The following is a 22,645-nucleotide window of genomic DNA, read 5'->3' on the forward strand; positions in this document are numbered from 1 at the left end:
TATTTTCTCTGTTTGCTGCTGGAATCATGTTTATATATTTTCACTGTAAGGACTCATCACTAGGATGAGTGATGAATTCAATTCAATTCAATTCAATTTTATTTATATAGCGCCAAATCACAACAAAAGTCGCCTCAAGGCGCTTCATAGATACAGAGAAAAACCCAACAATCATATGACCCCCTATGAGCAAGTACTTTGGCGACAGTGGGAAGGAAAAACTCCCTTTTAACAGGAAGAAACCTCCGGCAGAACCAGGCTCAGGGAGGGGCGGGGCCATCTGCTGCGACCGGTTGGGGTGAGAGAAGGAAGACAGGATAAAGACATGCTGTGGAAGAGAGACAGAGATTAATAACAGATATGATTCAATGCAGAGAGGTCTGTTAACACATAGTGAGTGAGAAAGGTGACTGGAAAGGAAAAACTCAATGCATCATGGGAATCCCCCGGCAGCCTACGTCTATTGCAGCATAACTAAGGGAGGATTCAGGGTCACCTGGTCCAGCCCTAACTATATGCTTTAGCAAAAAGGAAAGTTTTAAGCCTAATCTTAAAAGTAGAGATAGTGTCTGTCTCCCGAATCCAAACTGGAAGCTGGTTCCACAGAAGAGGGGCCTGAAAACTGAAGGCTCTGCCTCCCATTCTACTTTTAAATACTCTAGGAACAACAAGTAGGCCTGCAGAGCGGGAGCGAAGTGCTCTAATAGGGTGATATGGTACTACAAGGTCATTAAGATAAGATGGGGCCTGATTATTTAAGACCTTGTATGTGAGGAGCAGGATTTTGAATTCAATTCTGGATTTAACAGGAAATGTTTCTCCCACTAAAAACGTTTTGTCCACATGAACAGAATCAGCTTTTTAGGATTTCACAGATTACTTTAAATTTCTAAAGTAATTTGCAGACATTTTTAAACAATTTAAGTTTAGGAAGAGAAAATGTTTTGCTCTGGGAGTTCAAACAGAAAACAATTGAACAGAAATGATGACAGCATAAAAGATATAAATTAAGAAATCCTTCTCTATCTCTTGTGCATACTACAAAATTGCAACCTGTTTGCATCATTGCTCTCAAAACACTTATTAGACTTCTTGGTCATAATATGCCATAAAAGCAGAATATACTGATTAACACAAGGATAAGACCTACAATAAACAACATGCAATAACCCACAGTGACTCATTTTCATAACTCTGACAGTCTGTGCATTGCGTCAGTTGTTTCTGAAACCTTGTGTCTCCTCTGTTTTAGTAAAAGCAGCTATTGTTCATGTTTTTTTCTGTCAAGTTTTGCTCATGATGGGAGCAACAAAAAGAATTCAGTGCAGGATTATAAGTGAGTCTTATCAAACAGCATGTTTCTGCTTTTCATTACGTGAGAGGAAACAAAATAAATATAGGCTTATGGTGTTGATGCTGAGCTGTAGCACACGAAGAGCATCCTCACTTCTCCAGATGGCTCAGCCTCAGTGTGGGGTGATGGTGATGGTGTCCTAGGTTGACCTATTTGCTCTGTAAGCAAACTGGTAGGGGTCGAGGGAGGGGGATGGACAGTTTCTGGTGTGCTGCGACACTTTCCGCTCAAAACACTTCATGACTTCAGACGTGAGGGCTATAGTTCTGTAGATTACTGAAAAGACATGAACAGGAAACAGATGGATGAAGAAATTAGACAAAACTTAAGTAGATATGGAAAACATTCGCAGTGTTTTACATGTGTATGTGTTGTGTTTGCCTACTGGTGGTGGTCAGAGGGCCTGGTGGCGCCAGTGTCCGGCAGCCTCGCCTCTGTCAGTGTGCCCCAGGGCAGCTGTGGCTACAATGTAGCTGCCATTGCCAGTGTGTGAATGTGTGTGTGTGAATGGGTGAATGACTGAATGTAGTGTAAAGCGCTTTGGGGTCCTTAGGGACTGATTAAAGCGCTATACAAATGCAGGCCATTTACCATTTATGGGGAAATAAACTATTGCTGCATGACCCAGCATGAGCTGGGTGAGCTGTGGCTTGGTGTCATTTGGAGATGAAGATAAGATAAAGACTTCTGCTTGATGGGTGACTAGTTCCTCTTTTAATTTTGCCTCTTCATGGCTTCATGAGAAAAAGACAAACAAAGATGTAGTCTGGGGCACAGGTTATATGCACATGGTTTATGGTACTGAATCTTTTCAAAGCATCTAGACCAAACTTCACTCCTTACCTCAACATTTTCTGGTGATAAACTTGATGTTGTGAACTGATGTGCTCTGTGAATGAAAAGAAAACTCATGAAGAACAAAGCATTTGTTCTTCATGAGTCATTCAAAGGGTCATTCAGATTAATTCAAAGAGGAATTAATGTTAGCCAGAATGACGAGACTTTGATCAGGGCCTCTGATCTGCCACTTTTACCTTTGGTGCCCAATGTTGCAAAGTTAGAGAGTCACACTGTTAAATTTTCCCAAATGTTTTTTTTCCAACCACCATTTGGCAGACAGTAATGCAGAACACTCACATGAAGACTGAGTCTGGGGGGGGGGGGGGGGGGGGGGGGTATTTACTAATGACAGGATCCAGAATTGTAGATGGCAAATTGCTGGCTGTCACATTTCAAAGGGCTAGGTCACGTGTAGTACTCCAGGGAGTGTGCTCAGCATGAACAACCACTATAAATACTTTCTGCAGTCTGGCAGAGAATGGATGAATGAGCTGCGTAATAAAGATATGTTGATGAAACATTTCTACCAGTGAGATATTGAGCTGTAACTGTTTGGAAGGATTTCAGAAGCCATTGCATTCTTATACCAGCACATAGTATAATGGTGTTTTTTTCATATTGTTCTGGCTATGATCCTATCCGGTTGTTAAGCAATGACGTGACAAATCCTAGTCTGCGTTTAATATGGCTTTTGTGTTGTTAACATGTTTAATGTTTTGTATTTTCTTCTATTTAATCTCAAAAAGCTCCTAAAACAGTCAGTGATCACTGTTGACCTCCCTCGGCTTTTATTACCGCTAATCATTTATTTAAGCTCAGTTTTTAAAACCACAGGATGTAGCTACAGCCCAGCCCATGCAGCAGTATATGAATGACTAACCTCGTATTGTGGATGGATTATCTCAGTTGTTCTCCTGGCTGAAGTTTGGTCCTTTTACAGCATCCTGCCATGCGATTACATTTGTTCCTGACCACCGAGAACACTCACGTTAACTTTTATCGAGTGGAAAAACAGTTAGCTTGTTTATATTATGCTAACATAGCTGTTTGCTAGCGGTCACGTAGCACATCATTATATACCAGCTAGCCAAACTTCAGTAACCCTACAAACGTCACTGCTGTTTAGTTTCTGTCTTCATTTATGTTGGAAGTGATAACAGAGCTGTACGTTTTAATTTGTTTCCAAAACCCCGCAGTCAGGACATGCTATATTGTATTTAGATAGAAGCTAGCGAGCTAACTTCCTGCTAACTTCTAACTCCGTTAAATGTCATAAATTCCGTTTTCATGGATGCCTGGATGTTAAACTCAATTGTTACACCTGGTAGAGCAGAAAGCTGGTCATTTTATTAAAGATGAAAGACTTTAGACAGTTTTTCAACTCTCAGTAATGCCATAGTGATCATTTGATATATGGACCTGCAGCGGAGTTTAGGCCCAGACACGGCTAGTGACGTCAGACTTAACGACCGCATTAGGCACAATTTATCTTTAGTGTCAGTGTGCTGATGTACCAGCCATGGCAATATGTGGGCGTTTCCCCCCATGAGGGACAATGGACCACCTAATGATCCTCTACCTAATCACATGAGCCAAGGTGTGAAAACGGGTGTAGGTCTCAATCAGCCAAGGTTTCAGGTGAGCTCATTGTGAAACCTGGCCCCATCCTATCATGTGATTCCCTGAGGTCAGATGGCCCAGGATGTGAGTGGGCATTAAGGCATCTGGGAAGGGATCTCAAAAATGGATTTATTTCATTTGTCACTCAAATCAAACAATATCTTCCATGTAAATGGGGCACACCATCAATTTAGGAGACACTGCACAAAGTGAAGCCCCTAGCCAACATGACCAACATGGATACTCAAATAGACAGGAAATTAAGGCCTACAGTGAAGATCTTGGAGTGATTGTAAATTGGTTGGAAGGATTTTGCATGACATAATTATATATTTTCCACTTCTCATGTGTTTTTTTGGAATACTAATAGATGCACAAGATGGGATGATGTTTGGCATGAAATGGCAATTGAATTGGACTGCAAAAATAAGTCAAGCCAACATGGCTTATAGATGTCAAGCAAACACGCTTGTCCTGATCCCAATCCTGTCAGAGTCTCCTGCATGAGGTGGGAGATGTTGTCCAACAGGGATGAGAGCTTAGTCACCATTCTCCTGTCGCTCACCACCTTCAGTGGGCCCAGAGGGCATCCTAGAACAGAGCTTGCCCTCCAGATCAGTCTGTTCAGTCTCTTTCTGTCCCCAGCAGAAATGCTGCTGCCCCAGCAAACCACACCGTAACGGTTTTGCTGACAGCTGACGTGTGACCTGACAAAGAATAAACTCTGTATACTAACAGATTATTGAGCACAAAAGTTTACCTTCGAATTGTTGATGCTTTTTAAATAGACATCTGCAATAGTTTCCAGTCATGGTTCAGTCTGAATCGTGGTCAGCTGCAGGAAACTAAACAAGCATGTTGAGCTATTATCACGAGTCTTTAAGCTGCTGCCTTAGCATATAAGCAACATATCTTGATGCTTTGTGATATTATTTTCAAAATATGGAAGCTGTACAGAGTAATACACCTGTAAATTTGTGAATACCTCATTAAGAATAATTCAGACTGCTTTTTAACCTATAATATAAACAGAAATATATTTGTTGGTGCTGAAAATTCATTAGTGGAAAAACTAACATTTCAGCTTAATTTGATTTGTATTTAGACTCTTTTTATCCAATTGGTCTTTTGAGTTAGCTTTGGTGATTACTTCCTCCAAACCATCAACATGTCATTTAGACCTACAGGACTGTTCAAGCCTTCAAGCTGGCAGTAATCAACCACTTTCTCAAAAATTCCTGAAAGAGTAGTTGTAAAACGGTTAACTCATCATCTACAGAAGAATGGCTGATTTGAAGACTTTCAGTAAGGCTTCAGAACTCATCAGAGTAAAGAAATGGTGTCAGCGAAGGTCACAAATGATCTTTTTTTAGATCTTCTTACCCACCTTGGATATAATATATAATATAATTTGGAAAATTAACATGAATTCTTTGACTTGAGTATCATTATCATAGCCACACTTTACTGTGTTGTCACAGCATAACTATGCCCATAACTAGGCTGACTAATGATGTTAAGAGTGCTAAATCTGAGTAGCTGTTAGTGAGATGCACATTGATTTCTTGTAAGGAAATACATCATCAAGATTCTTGTAGAGTTGAACTGATACATACTGATAGTAATATATAAATAAATGAAAGCGCTTCATTTATTTGAAGCGCTTTCACTGCAGCTGTTGAAACTGCAGTGAAACACATCAACATGTTGGTTACACGTGACATGAGCCATTTCAAGCACGCTTCAGAGCAGCGTTTCAAAACTACTGCGCTTCGTAAGCTCGTCAGCATCGAGTGTTCTACAGTTCTTAAATGTCATCATCACTCTGAAAACGCCAGCATGGTGTGAAGATAACAAAGCTCACTGCTCCAAAGAAACACTGCTGCTGCTGAGGCCCAATTCACTACTGTAGACTGTAATCACATCTTAAGCATATTCTTGCTTCCAGTCTGTGTCTCCCTAACTCCTCCATATTTGCCACACAGAGCACTACATTTACTGCTCATTTAATACAAGTGACCGTTCCAGCAAATGAGGAAACGATCACACAGACCACTTCTTTGTTAGACGCGCGCCTGTTGTAGCACAATTCATAGATTTCCTCCAACACAATGTCCGGCCCACTGTGCAGCTCAGCCAATGAGAGCCGAGGGCCTGCGCAGTGATATTAGCATACAGCCTGTATAAAGCGAGCTGCTCTCTGTCACACAGCTCATTCGTTGCTGCAGAGTATCGAAGAAACAAAATGCCTGAACCCGCAAAGTCCGCGCCCAAGAAGGGCTCTAAGAAAGCCGTGACCAAGACCGCCGGCAAGGGCGGCAAGAAGAAGAGAAAGACCAGGAAGGAGAGCTACGCCATCTACGTGTACAAGGTGCTGAAGCAGGTCCACCCCGACACCGGGATCTCGTCCAAGGCCATGAGCATCATGAACTCATTTGTCAACGACATCTTCGAGCGCATCGCTGCCGAGGCCTCTCGCCTGGCCCACTACAACAAACGCTCCACCATCACGTCCAGGGAGATCCAGACCGCAGTGCGCCTGCTGCTCCCCGGTGAGTTGGCCAAGCACGCCGTGTCTGAGGGCACCAAGGCCGTCACCAAGTACACCAGCTCCAAGTAAACTGATCCTGCTGTCAGTCAACCCAACGGCTCTTTTCAGAGCCACACACTTTGTCCTGAAGAGCATACGATCTCCCTTCAAACGTGCAGTTACAATGTTGCCAACTACTGCAATCGCGGAAATGCTGCTTTGTCACTAAGTGCTACATTGACTCCGACTCAGGAAATGTCGTCTCCTGTGTGTTTTGTGGAACGATGACAAAGTAACTACAAATACAACATTAATGCCACTTTACATTTGACAGTCTTTACGTGCATTTCAATGGCTCCCCTGCGGGCGACGCCTCCGCTGCGTTTCCTGCAGGACAGAGGAGGAGAGCCACCTCTGTCCCAAAGCCACTCTGCTTTTTAACTCAAACCCTTAACACCATTTCCCACACCGGTAAACATAAACTACTCTAAACTCTTTTTTTTTTTTTTTTTTTTTGTACTGCCCATTCACTTTTAGTCACGGAGTTATTTATTCACCTATTCAGTCGCTTTCATTTTAAAACTATATATGCTGTGTATTTATCTCATTCTTTATTGCCTGTTTATGCCCTGTCCTTGTCGTCAACATCATGCTGCTCCATTGTATCTTCATTGCCCCTTGGGGTAAGGGGTTGTTGTTATTGTTATTATTATTATTATTATTATTATTATATTTTTTTTTTTTTTTTTTTTTTAATATATATATTCTGATTTCCAAATGTATTCAACACAAAGCAAATTCAAAAACACAAACTAATTGAAAACAGTACTTTTTCCATAAAGTACCTGAACACAAATGTTGCTCTGGCCAGTTAACTCATTTTAGTGTGTGTGTGTTTTTTGTTTTGTTTTTTTTTTTTTTCCTGATATCCAAAGTTAAGTTTGTCATTTCACAAAAATTTTGCATAGCAGAATCCAAAGAAGCAGTAAACTTAAACTTTAGTATCAATTTGTCTGTATTGTTCTGATCTGGGGTTGCAGTTTTTCTTATGTTGTACATTTGCACTTTATGTGGTCCTGTGTCGATTGTCCTATGTAGCACCATAGTGGTCTTGGAAGAACACTATACTGTACCACTGCACATGGTTGAAATGACAATAAAGCCACTTGACTTGATGATGTGCACGTTAACACTATAATCACACAACTAGACTAACAACTATGATAAAGGTGTGGTTTGTTTGGACTATTAGAGGGCAAACATTAGATGCCCAAATGGATACTAGGAAAGGTATGAATTACTACCATTAATATCATTTTTTATATTAAGTTATTAATTTTTCTTATTTATTATTATAAGAAAAGGAGTCCAATGTGTTCTCTCTTCCCCCACTTGTGGTACCCCTGGATGGAAGGCATCTTTACCATTTTCCTATACTGCCTATCCCACAGGCAGGCTCTGCTGTGTCCTACGCATCCAGCTTTCCAAGCGATGCTTAAAGAGGAATTTCCATCAAAGCTATCTTCAATCTAATTCATCATTTGTTGGCTCCGTAGCCACCTTTCTATATGCCTTTAGATAGTACAACTATTGTAGCAAGTGCTGTGAATAAGATGGAGGAGTTGTACAGGAGGAATGATTTCCTGTGGTGTTTAAAGGGTATAAAAGTGTATATATCTATCTGCTCGGTAACTGTAGCTGGAAGGAAACAGACTGATGCAGACTAAGAGATCAGGGCCAAAGTGTGGAAGCGAGCTGCCGTAAGGTGACTAACTAATGGTGATTTCTGATATACAACAACGTGAGTGAAACTCGAGGCCGCTGTGCTTTGGTTAGAAGTGAGCAGCTCTCACACAAGTCTCGCTGCTCCGTGGGCCTCCAGCTGCATCGGTGTGTTTGCTGGGAGTTCGCGGCGTCACTTTGTCCCACAGCTGCGCTCACCAGATGCCGCTTTTAACTCGGAGTGCGCGAACGAACATGTGTCTGAGCTGGAAAAGGGCTTTTCACGGAGCTCTGCTGCGGCTCCTTTGTTTTAGGAAAGAAAAGAGCGCAAAAAGCCGCCGAGCAGCGCTGAGCTCCGCACTGAGTCGCTGAGCTTTGGAGGCTCCACAAAGCAAGAGCAGAGAGCACCAGAGCCCGACACGAGGCCTGCCCGAGGAGACACGAGTCCGCTGCAGTGTTGCCAACTCCTCAGTAAGGAAAATCGCTATTGGTTGTCCTAAAAGTCGCTAGAAGTCGCTAAATGACGTCATCACATAATTTGCATAATTGGTCATGCTAATGTAATTGTAACCTATGCTGCTGGAGAGAGAAATAACATCGTGGACGAGACATAAAGTGAGCAAAAAACGTCCTAAATGCATTTAGAGTTTATTTAGAACTACAAATTAAATTTCTTTTAGCAATTATTGTTTTTTGTAATGTCACAATTCCAACCCTGCTCCTTTACCCGGGCTTGGACCGGCAAAAGTGACCCGAAATAGGCACTCTGGTGGAGTTACTTTGTGTGTGTGTGTTTATAAGTAGTTTTAAACCTGATCCACAAAACAGCATAAGAGTAAAAGAAGAACTGACTGCGTTACAGCACCCGCTGCTTGTTGAGAGTAAAAGCGATATGCGCTTTCACGTCTTTTTTTAGAGACTTTTCTTGGGAAAAAAGTCGCTAGGGGGTCTGAAAACTCGCTAAATATAGCGACAAAGTCGCTAAGTTGGCAACACTGGTCCGCTGTGGACTGCTCCACTGTCGGCCTGCAGTGCTGCTCACACACTCACTTTGAGCTCTTTGATCCCGAGACACGAAACACAAACTGAAGCATTGCGTGGCGCACGCGAGAGCGGCGCGCGCTACATTCACTCTCCACGGTTCTCATGGTGCGTTTAAGTGCAGCTTGACGCTTCCGAGTTGCCATCACTGCACCGTGACTCTCGATCACAAGCGAAAGGGAAAAATGTCAGAGGAAGCACCCGCACCTGCTGCTGCCGCCGCCCCGGCCAAGGCGACCAAGAAGAAGACGGCGGCTTCCAAGCCGAAGAAGGTGGGCCCCAGCGTGGGCGAGTTGATCGTGAAAGCCGTGGCCGCTTCCAAGGAGCGCAGCGGCGTGTCCACAGCCGCTCTCAAGAAAGCTCTGACTGCCGGAGGCTACGATGTGGACAAGAACAAGGCCCGCGTCAAGACCGCCATCAAGAGCCTGGTGGCCAAGGGCACTCTGGTGCAGACCAAGGGCACCGGGGCCTCCGGATCCTTCAAGATGAACAAGAAGCCTACCGACAGCAAAGCCAAGAAGCCCGCAAAGAAAGCCGCTCCCAAAGCCAAGAAGCCCGCCGCTGCCAAAGCCAAGAAGCCGGCAGCAGCCGCTAAAAAGTCCCCCAAGAAGGCAGCAAAGAAGCCCGCAGCTGCTAAGAAGTCCCCCAAGAAGGCCAAGAAGCCCGCTGCGGCGGCCAAGAAGCCCACCAAGAGCCCCAAGAAGGCGCCGGCCAAGAGCCCCAAGAAGGTCACCAAGAAGCCCGCCGCAGCTAAGAAAGCCCCCGCCAAGAAGCCCGCCAAGCCCAAAGTCAAGAAGGCGGCCACAGCAGCCAAGAAGAAGTGAGCTGGCTGCCAACACTCTCTCCTCGCACTCAACAACGGCTCTTCTCAGAGCCACCACAGCAACACGCCAGAGCTCCTTCCTCACAATCACGCAACACTCATTATTATTATTATTATTATTATTATTATTCACAATAATAACATTATTGTTGAAGCAACATAAGATACTTTTTGGGTTTTTTTTTCTCATAACACTTGCAGCTTGTATTACTATCATGGCTCACATTTCACGATCACAAAGAGTTTTATTGCCAAACGGGGGGTTATGACATTAGGAAATTGCTGCGATACTTGGTGCAAAACATACTGTAAGACAACCCTTAAAAATTGAAAGTGCTCAGGAGGGGTGTGTGTGTGTGTACGTGTGCGCAGGTGATGATCAGCACAACAATGCATCGGATGCAGAGAACACAGTATAGGGTCACGTGTTTGTGGTGGCAACAGTCACATGTACACGAGTGCTGTGTCTTCACAAATCTACAACTATGTTTACAGTCATACCTTCATAGTCAATACATCACATCACTTCTTATCTCTTACTATGAAGCATTATAATACAAGAAACCTTTAAAACTCATCACCTACACTTTTTTTAGTAAACAACAAATATGACTGGAAATAAATTAATAGATGCATGTTATTATCTACGTATGGAATATTTTTCTCTTCTATTTTTATTTCTAATCGGCTGTTTTAGTGGAAACACACTGTATATTTTAAGAATACCGAGACAATATCATCAAATTAAATGCTCCACTCTACAACCCGACCGGACTAAATCTAGGCCAGTTGAACGGATATTAGGTGATTTCAAGCACACACTTTACTCCAAGCTGAACCCATGCAGCTATTTATTGTCGCATGTATTTATTTCATGACTAATGTCATGACCATTTTGATTACTGTACATTTCAACAAATGGGCTTCCTTGGCGTTAAGGATGCGGGGGAATTCCCATTATTTCAAAATATAGACACAAAAACCTAAGCCTAGACGGAAGTGACTTTCCAAAATTTCCCAAATTCAGCAGCAGCGCTGAACACGTCGCAAACGGCTCCACATTTTCCTCCCTCTGCACCTGGAAAGTTCCTGCAGCACCAGAGTACGTCCACCACACGTCCCCCTCCACCTCCTCTGTGTTATGGCTTTTGCGTTTGACAAAGTTTGTGGTCTTGCCTCATGTGTCATGAACAATGTTCCCTCTAAGCTGCGCGCGTGCGTAATTGCGCATTGCTGGCACAGTCTCTGCGCACAGAAAATCTGCGTTGCGCACAAAAAAAAAAATCTAACCTGAATTGAAATTAAAATTAAAACTTTAACAATTCTGTTTTGCAGTGTTAGTCAGTAAGTGACTGGCTGCTCCTGTATGGGATTAGAACGATGCCACCTTATCCCATAGTCCAGCCAATAATGTGATTCACATTCGTATATACGCAGCTAATCAACGTCGATGACAGGCTATGACAGCGTCCTTATGTGCTGACACCGGTGTTTTAGCGAGCAAAGCGGCGTGGCTGACGTTAATGACAACGTGTACAAGCATTGGAGATGTGAGCAGGACAGACAGAAAAAGTGTGGACTTTATTCCAGTTTTCATTCACGTAAAACCAGAGTTATGATAAAAAAAATATCTGCAATGTTTGGTTTTCTTCCTGAATACTATCGTTGTTTATTTACTGTGGGAAGAAACGGCAAAAACGACATTTTATAAGGAAAACACTCTCCACCTGTGAGCAAAAACAAAACCAAAAAACTCCACCCTTTCCTATTGGTCGAAAAATGTACCATGTCAACCAATTAAAAAATGATATGGCAACAGTTGTTTAGGAAGGGGAAAAGTTTTAGGAATGTTTTGGGATGTGAGAGATTTGCGACGTTTAGCGCAAATCTTGTGTAGTTAGTGTGTAGTTAGTGTGTAGTGTAGTCAATAGTTATGTTGTGTGTGTCAGAACAATGAGGCGACTGCTGAATGTTACAGGTGTTACAGCAGTGATACATCTGCTGCTGTCAGGCCTGCAGGGATCAGGCTGTTGTTCTCCTTTATCTCACAGTGGACAGAAATTACTTTTTGGAGTGAAACAAATAATTTGTGTGGCATCAGATTTGATGCAGAACAGCTGATTGTTCTGTAAATAGTTTGAAATGTTTATTTAAAAAACGCTTTGACTGCATTTTTAGATAAACAGCTGCAACAAACTTTGTTTGCATAACTCAGTTACTTTTTTGAAGAAGTAACTATATAATTAATTGCCCAACATTGGTCATTATATGCTGTATTTTGGAGACAGAGTTACAGACTCTCTCCCAGACCACAGACTCATCATACAAGTCAGAGCTTTATATTTAAAAAAAAAATTGTCTTTTCAAAGTTGGAGTTCAAGTTATTTTTACTTCCAATAGTGTTAACATACTACACAGGTCATGAACAAGATTTTTTTTATTTTCATTGTAAGTGGGGCTAAAGCACTTAATTAAAAGTAGTCTAACAAATGCTGTAATTTGATTATTTTAATAAACATGTAACTTGGATGGATTCGATGTCTGCGTGACCACAGTGCACACGTCAGCTGTTGCTCACAGTGGTCCAAGTGTCCACTCAGGGAGTTTGTGTGTTCGCTCAGACACATGAAAAATTAGAGGGAACATGTGTCATGAACCACGTCGTGTCTGTTTCCACGAGCTTAGGATCTGCTTTTAATGTCAACCATGATGCATTTCTACGGCCGTAGTTAGCATATGAGTAATGAGTAGCTCCGATTTGTTAAGAGCGTAAAAAGGTGATGTAGTCAGTTGTGTTGAAGGTGATGTTTTGACTTGAGCAAGTTTGTTAGAATAAAGTGACAGATTTGTGAAAGATGCAAGCTAACGGAGGTGAAAAAGGCACGGGCATCGATCACGCTGCGAGAGAGACTGCAAGTGGTTTTGATCCAAGAAAAAGTGTTGCTGAAAAGAAATATTTTCTGGAATAATTTTGTAAGACTAATATGTAGTAAGTAACTAAAAGGTGATGAACACACACACACACACACACACACACACACACACACACACACACACACACACACACACACACACACACACACACACACTTCCATATAGCAGATAAAGAGCCACGAGGATATTTGCTCAGAAAGAAGTGTGTGGCTCTGATAAGAGCCTTTGTTGATTTGTTTGGAGCGTGAAGCAGAGGCTTTGGCATTTACTTGGCCTTGGCAGGCTTCTCGGTCTTCTTGGGCAGCAGCACGGCCTGGATGTTGGGCAGCACACCTCCCTGGGCGATGGTAACTCCGCCAAGGAGCTTGTTGAGCTCCTCGTCGTTGCGCACAGCCAGCTGCAGGTGACGTGGGATGATACGAGTCTTCTTGTTGTCGCGGGCTGCGTTGCCAGCCAGCTCGAGGATCTCAGCGGTCAAGTACTCGAGCACAGCTGCCAGGTAGACAGGGGCGCCGGCACCCACGCGCTCCGCATAGTTGCCTTTGCGCAGCAGCCTGTGGACACGACCGACGGGGAACTGCAGCCCGGCACGGGATGAGCGGGTCTTAGCCTTCGCTCTGGCTTTGCCTCCGGTTTTGCCACGACCACTCATCTTGTAACTTCTCTTCGCAGTGTTAACACTCAAAGGAAATGTGGCCCGATCGGCGCCGAGCCTGGCTTATATTTCCGCAGAGCGCGGGCAGCTTCGTCACACACCAATCGCAGACAGGCTCGCGGCAGCGCGCGTTTCAAAGCACCTTCCTCCAATGAGCAGCACACACTCAGGCGGGGCGGTGCTCCTCTGAGCGGGGCTGAGCACCACGTGAAGCCCCTCACCAATCACGAGCCGAAGCGGCACCGCGTCACAGCCAGTCACACACTTTAAGAGCGGCGAGTCTCCTCCGCTTGTTACATTTTCTGTTCTGAACACAGGAAAAGTAAAGAGAGAAAGAATGGCAAGAACCAAGCAGACCGCTCGCAAATCCACTGGCGGCAAAGCCCCCAGGAAGCAGCTGGCCACCAAGGCCGCTCGTAAGAGCGCCCCGGCCACCGGAGGCGTCAAGAAGCCTCACCGTTACAGGCCCGGCACCGTGGCTCTGCGCGAGATCCGCCGTTACCAGAAGTCCACCGAGCTGCTCATTCGCAAGCTGCCCTTCCAGCGCCTGGTCCGCGAGATCGCTCAGGATTTCAAGACCGACTTGCGCTTCCAGAGCTCCGCTGTCATGGCTCTGCAGGAGGCCAGCGAGGCTTACCTGGTCGGACTCTTCGAGGACACCAACCTGTGCGCCATTCACGCCAAGAGGGTCACCATCATGCCCAAAGACATTCAGCTGGCTCGCCGCATCCGCGGAGAGAGGGCTTAAGCTGTCTGCACGCACTCCTTCAAACAACGGCTCTTTTCAGAGCCAACACACTCACACTGAGAGCGCGCTCCTTTCTTACAATAACATTCATCTTATACAAGACAGCACAATGTTCTTGATTTGTTTTTTTTAATATAATAGAAGCCATATTCTTGGCATGAAGGTGCCATCCAGTAACGTAATCTAAGCACCACTACTTACAATTCTTTCCTGCTACACACAACTTTACATTACTTACAGTACAACTACTACTTCTATAGTAAATGACAATCATTCTTAATTCCTGTGTACCAGGTATTATGGGGCTTCATCAGCACCAAAACTACACATACAGTTACAATTAGAAAATGTCTCCCTCTTTTACTTAGTATTTCCCAACGCTGGTCACATTGGAGTGCTTTACACTATGCCATATCATTGACACCCCTGCTCTAAAGTATCTTTGGTAACCTGTTGTGTAAATTGGCTATAAACTATGAATGTACATAACAATAAGCCTAACATGGATCAGATATTTTTCACAGTTCATGTTCAGTTCAAAGGTGCGTTTTTTTTTTTTGTTTTTTTTTCACTCCCCAAAGATATATAAAAAAAATAATCATTTAAAATAATTCTTTGAAGTAACTTTGAGCATGGAAACACAACATCGTCATGTTCCGCTGCCGTTGATACAATACCTAGGCCACATCGCTGATGTTGCATTGATCCCACCTCCAACACCAACAGCTGACTTTTGGCAACTCTGTTCAACTAATCTCACTGCACAAACTCTCTTCACACTTTCACATTGATAACATACACAAAAATTATACTGTGAAGCTGTCCACAACAGTCCAGTCAAGTAGACATCATAGATATAGTGCTCCCACAGTATGACTCGCCGCCACTTTCAAGTCAGAAAATATACTGTTGACATTCTGAATAATCTGTTGCCATCATCTGTCAATGCTATTGCATGTAGCAAAGCCAATATAAACACACTTCTAAAAATACATTGATTATGGAAGTTCTGGAATTCAGAGTTTCAAGGTAAAACCGCATTAACAACCTAGTTGATCTGGGGACAACTAATAATATTTCATGGCATGACCTTTCCCCCCTTTTCTGGCTCCGTTGGAGGCACCACTGCTTATTGGCCTTTAATAAACATATTAACTGGAAAACTGTTGGATTGTCTCTGTGACACATGTAGTACTCAATCTCATATCGTGTACAGTACACAGCTACTGCACCCCAGGCACAGTCATGCTGTTCCTCATTTCCGACAAAGGCCAGTAGATGGCCGTAGTTTCAAGCACTCCTGTTTTCTTTTACGTCCTCAAATCACATGTAAATTCAGGAGTCCGCCAAGCAACCCTTCACATTCGTTTCTGAACAACCAAAATGAGTGGTCGCGGGAAGGGAGGTAAAGGACTCGGCAAAGGAGGCGCAAAGCGTCACCGTAAGGTGCTGCGTGATAACATCCAGGGCATCACTAAGCCAGCTATCCGCCGCCTGGCTCGCCGTGGTGGTGTCAAGCGTATTTCTGGTCTCATCTACGAGGAGACCCGTGGCGTCTTGAAGGTCTTTCTGGAGAACGTCATCCGTGACGCCGTCACCTACACAGAGCACGCCAAGAGAAAGACCGTCACCGCCATGGATGTGGTGTACGCTCTCAAGAGACAGGGCCGCACTCTGTACGGCTTTGGTGGTTAAGCTCACAGCACTCATCAACAAAAACGACAACAAAGGTCCTTTTCAGGGCCACCCATCTCTTCCGTAGAGCTCATCCTATCTCTTTTATCTGTGTCTTGTCAAGCTCTATCAAACAGATTTTCATAGAAATGGACAATCTCACTTGGTACCTGTATTGCAAAAGCTTTTCATGTGTGATACAGCTCTACAGTAGTTGCTGTGTGGTTGTTGTTTGTGGGGTGGTGTTTTTTTTTTTTTTTTTTTTTTTTGGGAGTGTTCAGGCAGAAATGACAATATTCTCAGCTTACTGCCACACCTTTATTCTCTGCATAACACCTCCCTCGTCACCTGCTTCCAAATAAACAACTATTCGTGTAGCACACTCAAATTCTGAATGTGTTTGCAACTTATTTTTGTCCAGAACTTCACTGCACAAAGCTCAATGTACCACGTGGCTAACAAATATTTTGTATTAAAGGAAGGAGGTAGTAAGTGTAATTATATACAGGCTGCTTCAAAGGATTACTGCCATAAACATGACTGCTGCCTGAGGCTCCACTGACTCAATCAGCAGTGAGAGAGCAGCCGCTCTGTCTTTTACTTTTTCTACTTTCAGCTCACAATAAGCCTGCGCTAAATTAATGAATTCCTACCTTTTCAGACATTTAGTCTCTCATTTAAATATTTACGTTTGAACTTACTCAAAACTGTCTCTAGCCTTGACTGTGTACAACAATTCTGATGACACAAACTCCGAGAAAGATTAAAAACCGGTGCAAAACAGATGGGAACCTTTGATTATCAACATTAAAAACACTTTTTTTCATTTTGTTGTACATTGCACTGAATTAAGCCCGTCAAGCAGCTGAAACAGTTCTAGGGAATGTGCTAATTATCCAAACCTCTTTGTGATTCAACAGTTTTTATTCATTATCAGCACAAAGTGAAAGCAAAACAAAAAACAGAATCCCATACATTTACAAATCATTACATACATTTACAAATACATCAGCAGCTGTTGCTGTAAATTAACGTAGTTTCATGCCATACCACAAGGCGGCCATATCTGTTAACATGGGCATGCGAGCTAAGAAGCGGTGAGATACTCGTTCTTCCGGCTGGCTAAGATTGAATAATAAAAGTAAGTTGTAGATCATAAAAGGACTCTTTCTTCATAAATAAGGAGACAAACAAAACACATATATGGGAAAAGGAGGAGAGAAAGACCCCCCCACCACCAGAAGGAAAACCCCTCAAGTATTTACAATCTTTTCACCCACAGATTTCTAAAGATAAGAGACAAATGTGAACTCCCATCCTTTGTGCTGACTTCCAATTTACCTGGAGGCACACTAAAGACAACTGGTCCCTCTCAACAATTGGGACCATTCGTCTGGCAAATAAAAAAGCAAGGGAGACCAAACTTTGAAGAACAAATCGTACGGTTCGCTTAGTGAGACATCCACATCTTCCTGCTGTGATGAACGCCTGTCCCATGGACGATGACTTTGAGGTTGCAAACCCTGAAGAGGACATCGACACAAGAGTTGAGGAGATGACAGTTCTGAATGAAACGGTCTGTACATTTGAAGGGGGCTGGCTGACAGGGAAAGGAGATTTGTTTAGGAAAAAAGGGAAAATATGGTTGATACAATTCTCATTTTTATTGTGTATTCAACACTTTTTCTGCTGTAGTAGATAGCTTTTCTCTGTTTACAGATTGAGCATTTCCACGGCAACTTGGTGAATAATAAATATTTTTATTTCTCACTCTGATTTTTGTGTAATTTTTTTTAGGTTCTTCGCAACATTGAGAGGGCACAGGACACCCAGAAGAAGACCTTTGGAACACGGAAAAGGAAGCAGGTAAGACAGTGTGTTGTTCAAGCAGGTGATGATGTTCTTTTGTCAGGTGATCCAAAGAGACGACGCACTGGAGATGCATTATTGAGCCAACACCTTTATGGCCAGCATCACGCCAAAGGGGGTGGCCACTATTGTGAAGGGAGTAACTTGCCAGAAGGTAAACGTGTCCAGGCTGAAGAACTACCACAGATCAAAAAGTAAGAGTATGACATGCAATAAGTAGTTGCAATTACATTTTGATTTAATGTTAAAAATGGATTAAAGTTTGTATGTCATGCCACATATTTGCATATTATCAGATCCACCAACTGAGAGGAAGTTTCTCCTGGACCACTCGTATGGGACTCCGGAATGGCAGATTGATCATCAGTATGCCAGTCCAGGAGCAAAGTGGCAGAAAGACTTGGAACCTCTTCAGTCCAGTCTGGTAAGGCGCATTTCTGTGCAGTCATGTTAAATCTTTATAAGTCAAAGTCGTTGATGCTTTTAGAATTGCTGAAGCATGAGAGTAATTCCAGCCTTATTTAGTATTTTCCCTTTCATTCTTTTTCTTTATTATTTTCTATAATATTTTGAAGCAAATTCAAATGATGTGCTCTTTAGCTCAAATATGTTTTGGACCAAAGGAGATCTCCTAGTGAAGGAAAACAATATCTGCCTGACTCGGGAAGACTTTTGGAGCCTGGGTTTGGAACGATCCATGGAATCTACTGTAAGTATATCCTGTTACTTTAGCTAATGTACAGCAAAGAAAATATCATGTAATGCAAGATTTAAAGAATAGTAACTGAAACCGTATTCTGTTGCTTTTTGCTGTTTCTTGATTGGGAATGCTTGCCTGAAGATTGTGGGGGAAACTGCACAAAGACATGTAACAAAGTATCTGTTGTACTGGTACATTTTTTCTTTGGTTAAAGCCATGAATGGTTGTTGTTTATTGATTTTGGGTTTTTGTGTATGTGTGTTTCCTTTAGGGAAAAGATGTTCACATTGCTGACCTCTACGTCGTGGCCACCTGGAAGGATCCACAAGTCAACCTGCTTCGTTGCTTGCCAGTACGTTTTTTGTTGATTTTTCTCCTGTGTGTGCATTTTTACTCATTTGTACCAATACCTGTAGGAAAACTTTAGGTCCAAGGACATCCTGCTTTTTCCAGCTTGGAGCAGGCATGCAGGTGAAGCTGACCATTATCTGCTCTGTGTCAGTGCCCTTGGTCTTTCTCGCGCTGTGTTCTTTCATCTGATAGAAAATAATGGAGGTTGACATGTCATGTTTTCATGGATGATGCTAACATGTCCATTTCAGGCTATATTGGTAGCTGAGAGACAGATACTCTTTCTGGACTCACTTCGCCCTGATGGTTTTGGAGATTATCTCTACCGAGCCATATTTAGGTTGACACTAAAGAAATGACAAGTTTTTCTGGCCTTGTTTAATGGCCAAGTGTGTTCTTTGGCTAGATCATCTAAAAGCAGCCTCATTCTCAGGCTTAAAAGTTCAGGAGGGAGCCTCGTTCTTAGGCTACTTCATGATAGGGATGCACCGATACTGGTATCCGGTCCCATGCGGTTCAAATGAAATCGTATCCATATTTTTTGTTAACCAATACCATGAACAGATACTTGAAATGTGGAAAATCTGTAAATGTTTCACAGAAAATGTTTATTTTTCACTGTAACTTTGTTCGTTCAAAGAAGAAACCTTAACAATGAGTTGAAGAGGCAAGGGTGGAGTTTACTGACCGTTATTAGTAGTTATGTAATTATGCCCCCGTATGCCCCATTATCGTTTGCTTCTAACTTCAGCAATTTATGGGTGAGACTTAAGTACATCGGAAACGGGGATCCCCCGACCCGTGATTATGTTGCTGCATAACTGCTATTACAAACATCATGGGTGAATGTGCAAGATATATACTCTTTCATCGCTCTTCCCAGTAAACGGGATTTTGAGCTGTGTTTCACCCAAGAGGCGCCTTTACGTTGCTTCTTAGAGATTTCCTTTTCCAACGCATCGCACCCGAAATGGAAAGACTGGCAAGTGGAGTCTTCTGTCCAGATAGAGGTAGTGACTCTTGTTGTTAAATTCTGGACTTAAAAGTCCAGAAAAAAAATATCTTAAAAGGTATTGCGAGATTCTTCAACCTCCCATCAAGCCTGTGGATAAATTCCGATTCTTGTATGGAGTCCGAAAATACAAAGTTCGGATGCGTAGAGATGAAGCTGGACATATTGTTATGGCCCTGTCCATAATCTGTTTTGGTGGCTGTTTTTGTCTGTGTCTTTAAGTCTTTGCAAGCCCCGGATTGGATGAGCTGACGGCTGCCGATTGGTCCGCTGATCATGTGGTCGCATTCAAAATCCCTCACCAGCAGTTGTCCCGGGGCAGCCACTGACAGCAGCAGCAGACCTGACCCTGGCCTCCAAAACCTGTGACTTTCTCAGTTCTGTATATAGTGTGTACATTAGTTTTCATTGTAAATAGCACTGGAACAGAAGGGGTGAGCTGCCTTATTGTTTTCCCTTGCACTGTTTTCTCCTGTTTATTTCAGTTAGGGAGTTAGGTGTAGCGCTTTTCTTTTGTTTGAGGTTTGATTTCACATAGGGTTTTAGATAGCAGCACCTCCTGACTTAGCTTGTTTTGTTTGTTATTTTGGCCTTTGTTCACCCCGGAGCTTCATTTTGCAGTGTAGAGTAATAAACCACCGTTCACTAAGAAATTGTTTTTCCCTCTGTGTATGGTAAAGGGCAATCTTTTCAAACTTATGTTGCGTTCCTGTACCCATAGACTGGGGCGTAACACATAATCTCCATTCCTAATTCCAACTCGTTGGGCCCCTATAATGGCAGGATTATTTATCCAGGACAAACAGTGAGGTGTTTTATCTGCCAAGATTTAGACCACCAGGCGAGAGAATGCCCCACAATTAAATGTTGGAAGTGCGGTGAGTTGGGCCACAAGGCTAAAAGTTGTCATAATGAAAGTGAATGCTCCCTTTGTGGTCTGAAAGGGCACACTTTCTTTAAATGCCCCAAGTCTTTTGTGAACATACTTAAGTTTTCCCGACAACCTCGACCTTCAGACACTTTGGATTTCCCGTCTTTGGAGGATCCTTTTCAAGCAATGGATGCCCCCGTGAATGCCCAGGAGAGAGAGGCTCCCCCCTCTCCTCCTCTTCCTCCTCCCCCGACGTCAGTCTCACTGTCACTCCCGGTTTCGCTTGGATTAGATAATCCACAAGTGGATGATCAGGATAACCAACCTAGCCCTATCCAAGATGAGTTACCATCTCCACTGTCTCAGTCAAGTGAAAAAAGTAACGAGAGTAATGAAGAGCTGGGTGGTAACCTGGTCATAGAGACATCTGATGGCGAGAACAAGAGCGATAGTGATGACGAGGAAATCGACAGTGAGAAGACATCTGATGACAACGGCGAGGGCCTTGGATCCTCCCCTCTTACAGAGGCGGCGTCTCTGGCTTTTGCTGCTCTGCCTGACGAAACGAAAGAGAAAAGGAAGACCTCCTTCAGTGGAAGTCACCCGGCCCTTGATGAGCTTGTCAACGAGGACATGAGAGGAGGCAGAAAAAGGAGTGTTTCTGCCTCTAGCTGTGGAAAAGATAAGCGGAAGGATAATATGCCAAGTCCTCCGTGAGGTAATAATTTTGAAATGGACTTTCCTTTAGTGAAATGTTTTAATGTTACTCTATGAGTAACATTAAAATAATAACATTTAATGTTAGAGGTCTTCAATCAGAAAAGAGCAGGAAAAGGAAGGTTGATTTCTTTATAAAGGCTTGATTATGATATTTTGTGCCTTCAAGAGATGAGATTAAAAACACACGCAGATATAGATGAATTAAATAAAATGTGGAATACTGGTCATTCAATAATATCGATAGGGGGAGACAGCTCTGACGGAGTGGGCTTTTTCTTCAAAAACACTCATGTGAATATCATAAAGAAAAGATATAATACCAGGACGGCTTTTACTTGTGGATTGCCATTATGGTGGTCAAAAGTTCCAGTTAATTAATGTGTATATCGCACCCGAAAGAACAAGGAAAATGCAATTGCTAAAGAAAATGAGACATTTGTTGGAATGTGGATTTAATACTGTTTTATGTGGGGATTTTAATATGGTTACGGAAGAGAATGATAGGATTGCTAATACGACATTCAAAGAGTCCAGGGAAGGCAAACTACTTACAAAAATATGTAATGACGCATCTCTTAGGGATTTATATAGGATCTTAAATCCTCAGACAACTCATTTTACAAGGTTTGACTCATCCTCTAAAACTAGAATAGATAGGATTTATATATCTTCCGAGATTTTAGCTTTAAGATATAATGATTTTGTAACTGAGTTCTCTGATCATAAGGTAGTCAAAGCTACGATTTTGTGTGGCACTGACCCCCCTTCCACTTATTGGAAATTAAATACGAGCTGTCTAAGTGACGGGGCACTAGTTTTGGAATTAAAGGCAGAAATTGAGAAAGTTTTGCAACTTAAAAAACTCACAACATCTGATATACAATTGTGGGAGATACTGAAAGAACGTATGCGAAACTTTTTCAAATTTAAATGTAGAGAAATAAATTATGCAAAAAATATAAAGTATAACGAACAAGTAAATCAATATATTTTGTTGAAGAATAAAAAATTTAGAAAAGAGGATGAAGAGAACCAGATTGAAGAACTTAAAGTTAGTATTGAAAAAGTAAATAGTGAAATATTATTTGACATGCAAAAATCTATGGGAGGTGATATAAATGGTAATAAAGATTATATGATTGGTGTTAACCAAAAAGAAACGTAATAATGATTTTATTTCT

General features: G+C 42.6%; 4 protein-coding genes and 1 pseudogene across 5 annotated transcripts; 4 read left to right on the plus strand and 1 right to left on the minus strand.

Annotated features, from left to right (window-relative positions):
* Positions 1-183: 183 nt before the first annotated feature.
* Positions 184-13,552, minus strand: LOC102782501 (histone H2A). Of its 2 annotated transcripts, XM_087841427.1 has the most exons (2): positions 13,134-13,552; positions 184-328 (listed from the first exon to the last, which is right to left on the minus strand). In XM_087841427.1, exons 1-2 carry the CDS (start codon positions 13,514-13,516, stop codon positions 229-231), a joined length of 483 nt encoding a protein of 160 aa, XP_087697553.1. In that variant the 5' UTR covers positions 13,517-13,552; the 3' UTR covers positions 184-228. The 2 variants fall into 2 exon arrangements, with proteins under 2 accessions (XP_087697553.1, XP_006806876.1); XM_006806813.3 differs by lacking the exon at positions 184-328 and having other exon boundaries at positions 13,107-13,529.
* LOC148102369 (histone H2B 1/2) lies at positions 6,054-6,553 on the plus strand. The gene has a single exon (XM_087842441.1). It carries the CDS (start codon positions 6,060-6,062, stop codon positions 6,432-6,434), a length of 375 nt encoding a protein of 124 aa, XP_087698567.1. The 5' UTR covers positions 6,054-6,059; the 3' UTR covers positions 6,435-6,553.
* On the plus strand, positions 9,293-10,020 carry LOC148102370 (histone H1 pseudogene; annotated as a pseudogene).
* A 288-nt stretch (positions 13,553-13,840) lies between the features above and the next one.
* On the plus strand, positions 13,841-14,279 carry LOC148102371 (histone H3). The gene has a single exon (XM_087841426.1). It carries the CDS (start codon positions 13,857-13,859, stop codon positions 14,265-14,267), a length of 411 nt encoding a protein of 136 aa, XP_087697552.1. The 5' UTR covers positions 13,841-13,856; the 3' UTR covers positions 14,268-14,279.
* A 1,367-nt stretch (positions 14,280-15,646) lies between these two features.
* Positions 15,647-16,168, plus strand: LOC102782205 (histone H4). Its single transcript, XM_006806812.3, has one exon. It carries the CDS (start codon positions 15,651-15,653, stop codon positions 15,960-15,962), a length of 312 nt encoding a protein of 103 aa, XP_006806875.1. The 5' UTR covers positions 15,647-15,650; the 3' UTR covers positions 15,963-16,168.
* The last annotated feature ends 6,477 nt before the right edge of the window (positions 16,169-22,645 follow it).

This window comes from Neolamprologus brichardi, chromosome 6 (genome assembly GCF_056152115.1).
Source record: "Neolamprologus brichardi isolate AB-2024 chromosome 6, ASM5615211v1, whole genome shotgun sequence".
NCBI lineage: Eukaryota > Metazoa > Chordata > Actinopteri > Cichliformes > Cichlidae > Neolamprologus > Neolamprologus brichardi.

Coding starts and splice junctions, on each gene's coding strand:
- LOC102782501 (XM_087841427.1), bottom strand. CDS start 13,516: ATGAGTGGTCGTGGCAAAACCGGAGGCAAAGCCAGAGCGAAGGCTAAG. Junction 329..13,133: donor GAGAAGCCTGCCAAGGCCAA/GTAAATGCCAAA, acceptor TCTCTTCCACAG/CATGTCTTTATCCTGTCTTC.
- LOC148102369 (XM_087842441.1), top strand. CDS start 6,060: ATGCCTGAACCCGCAAAGTCCGCGCCCAAGAAGGGCTCTAAGAAAGCC.
- LOC148102371 (XM_087841426.1), top strand. CDS start 13,857: ATGGCAAGAACCAAGCAGACCGCTCGCAAATCCACTGGCGGCAAAGCC.
- LOC102782205 (XM_006806812.3), top strand. CDS start 15,651: ATGAGTGGTCGCGGGAAGGGAGGTAAAGGACTCGGCAAAGGAGGCGCA.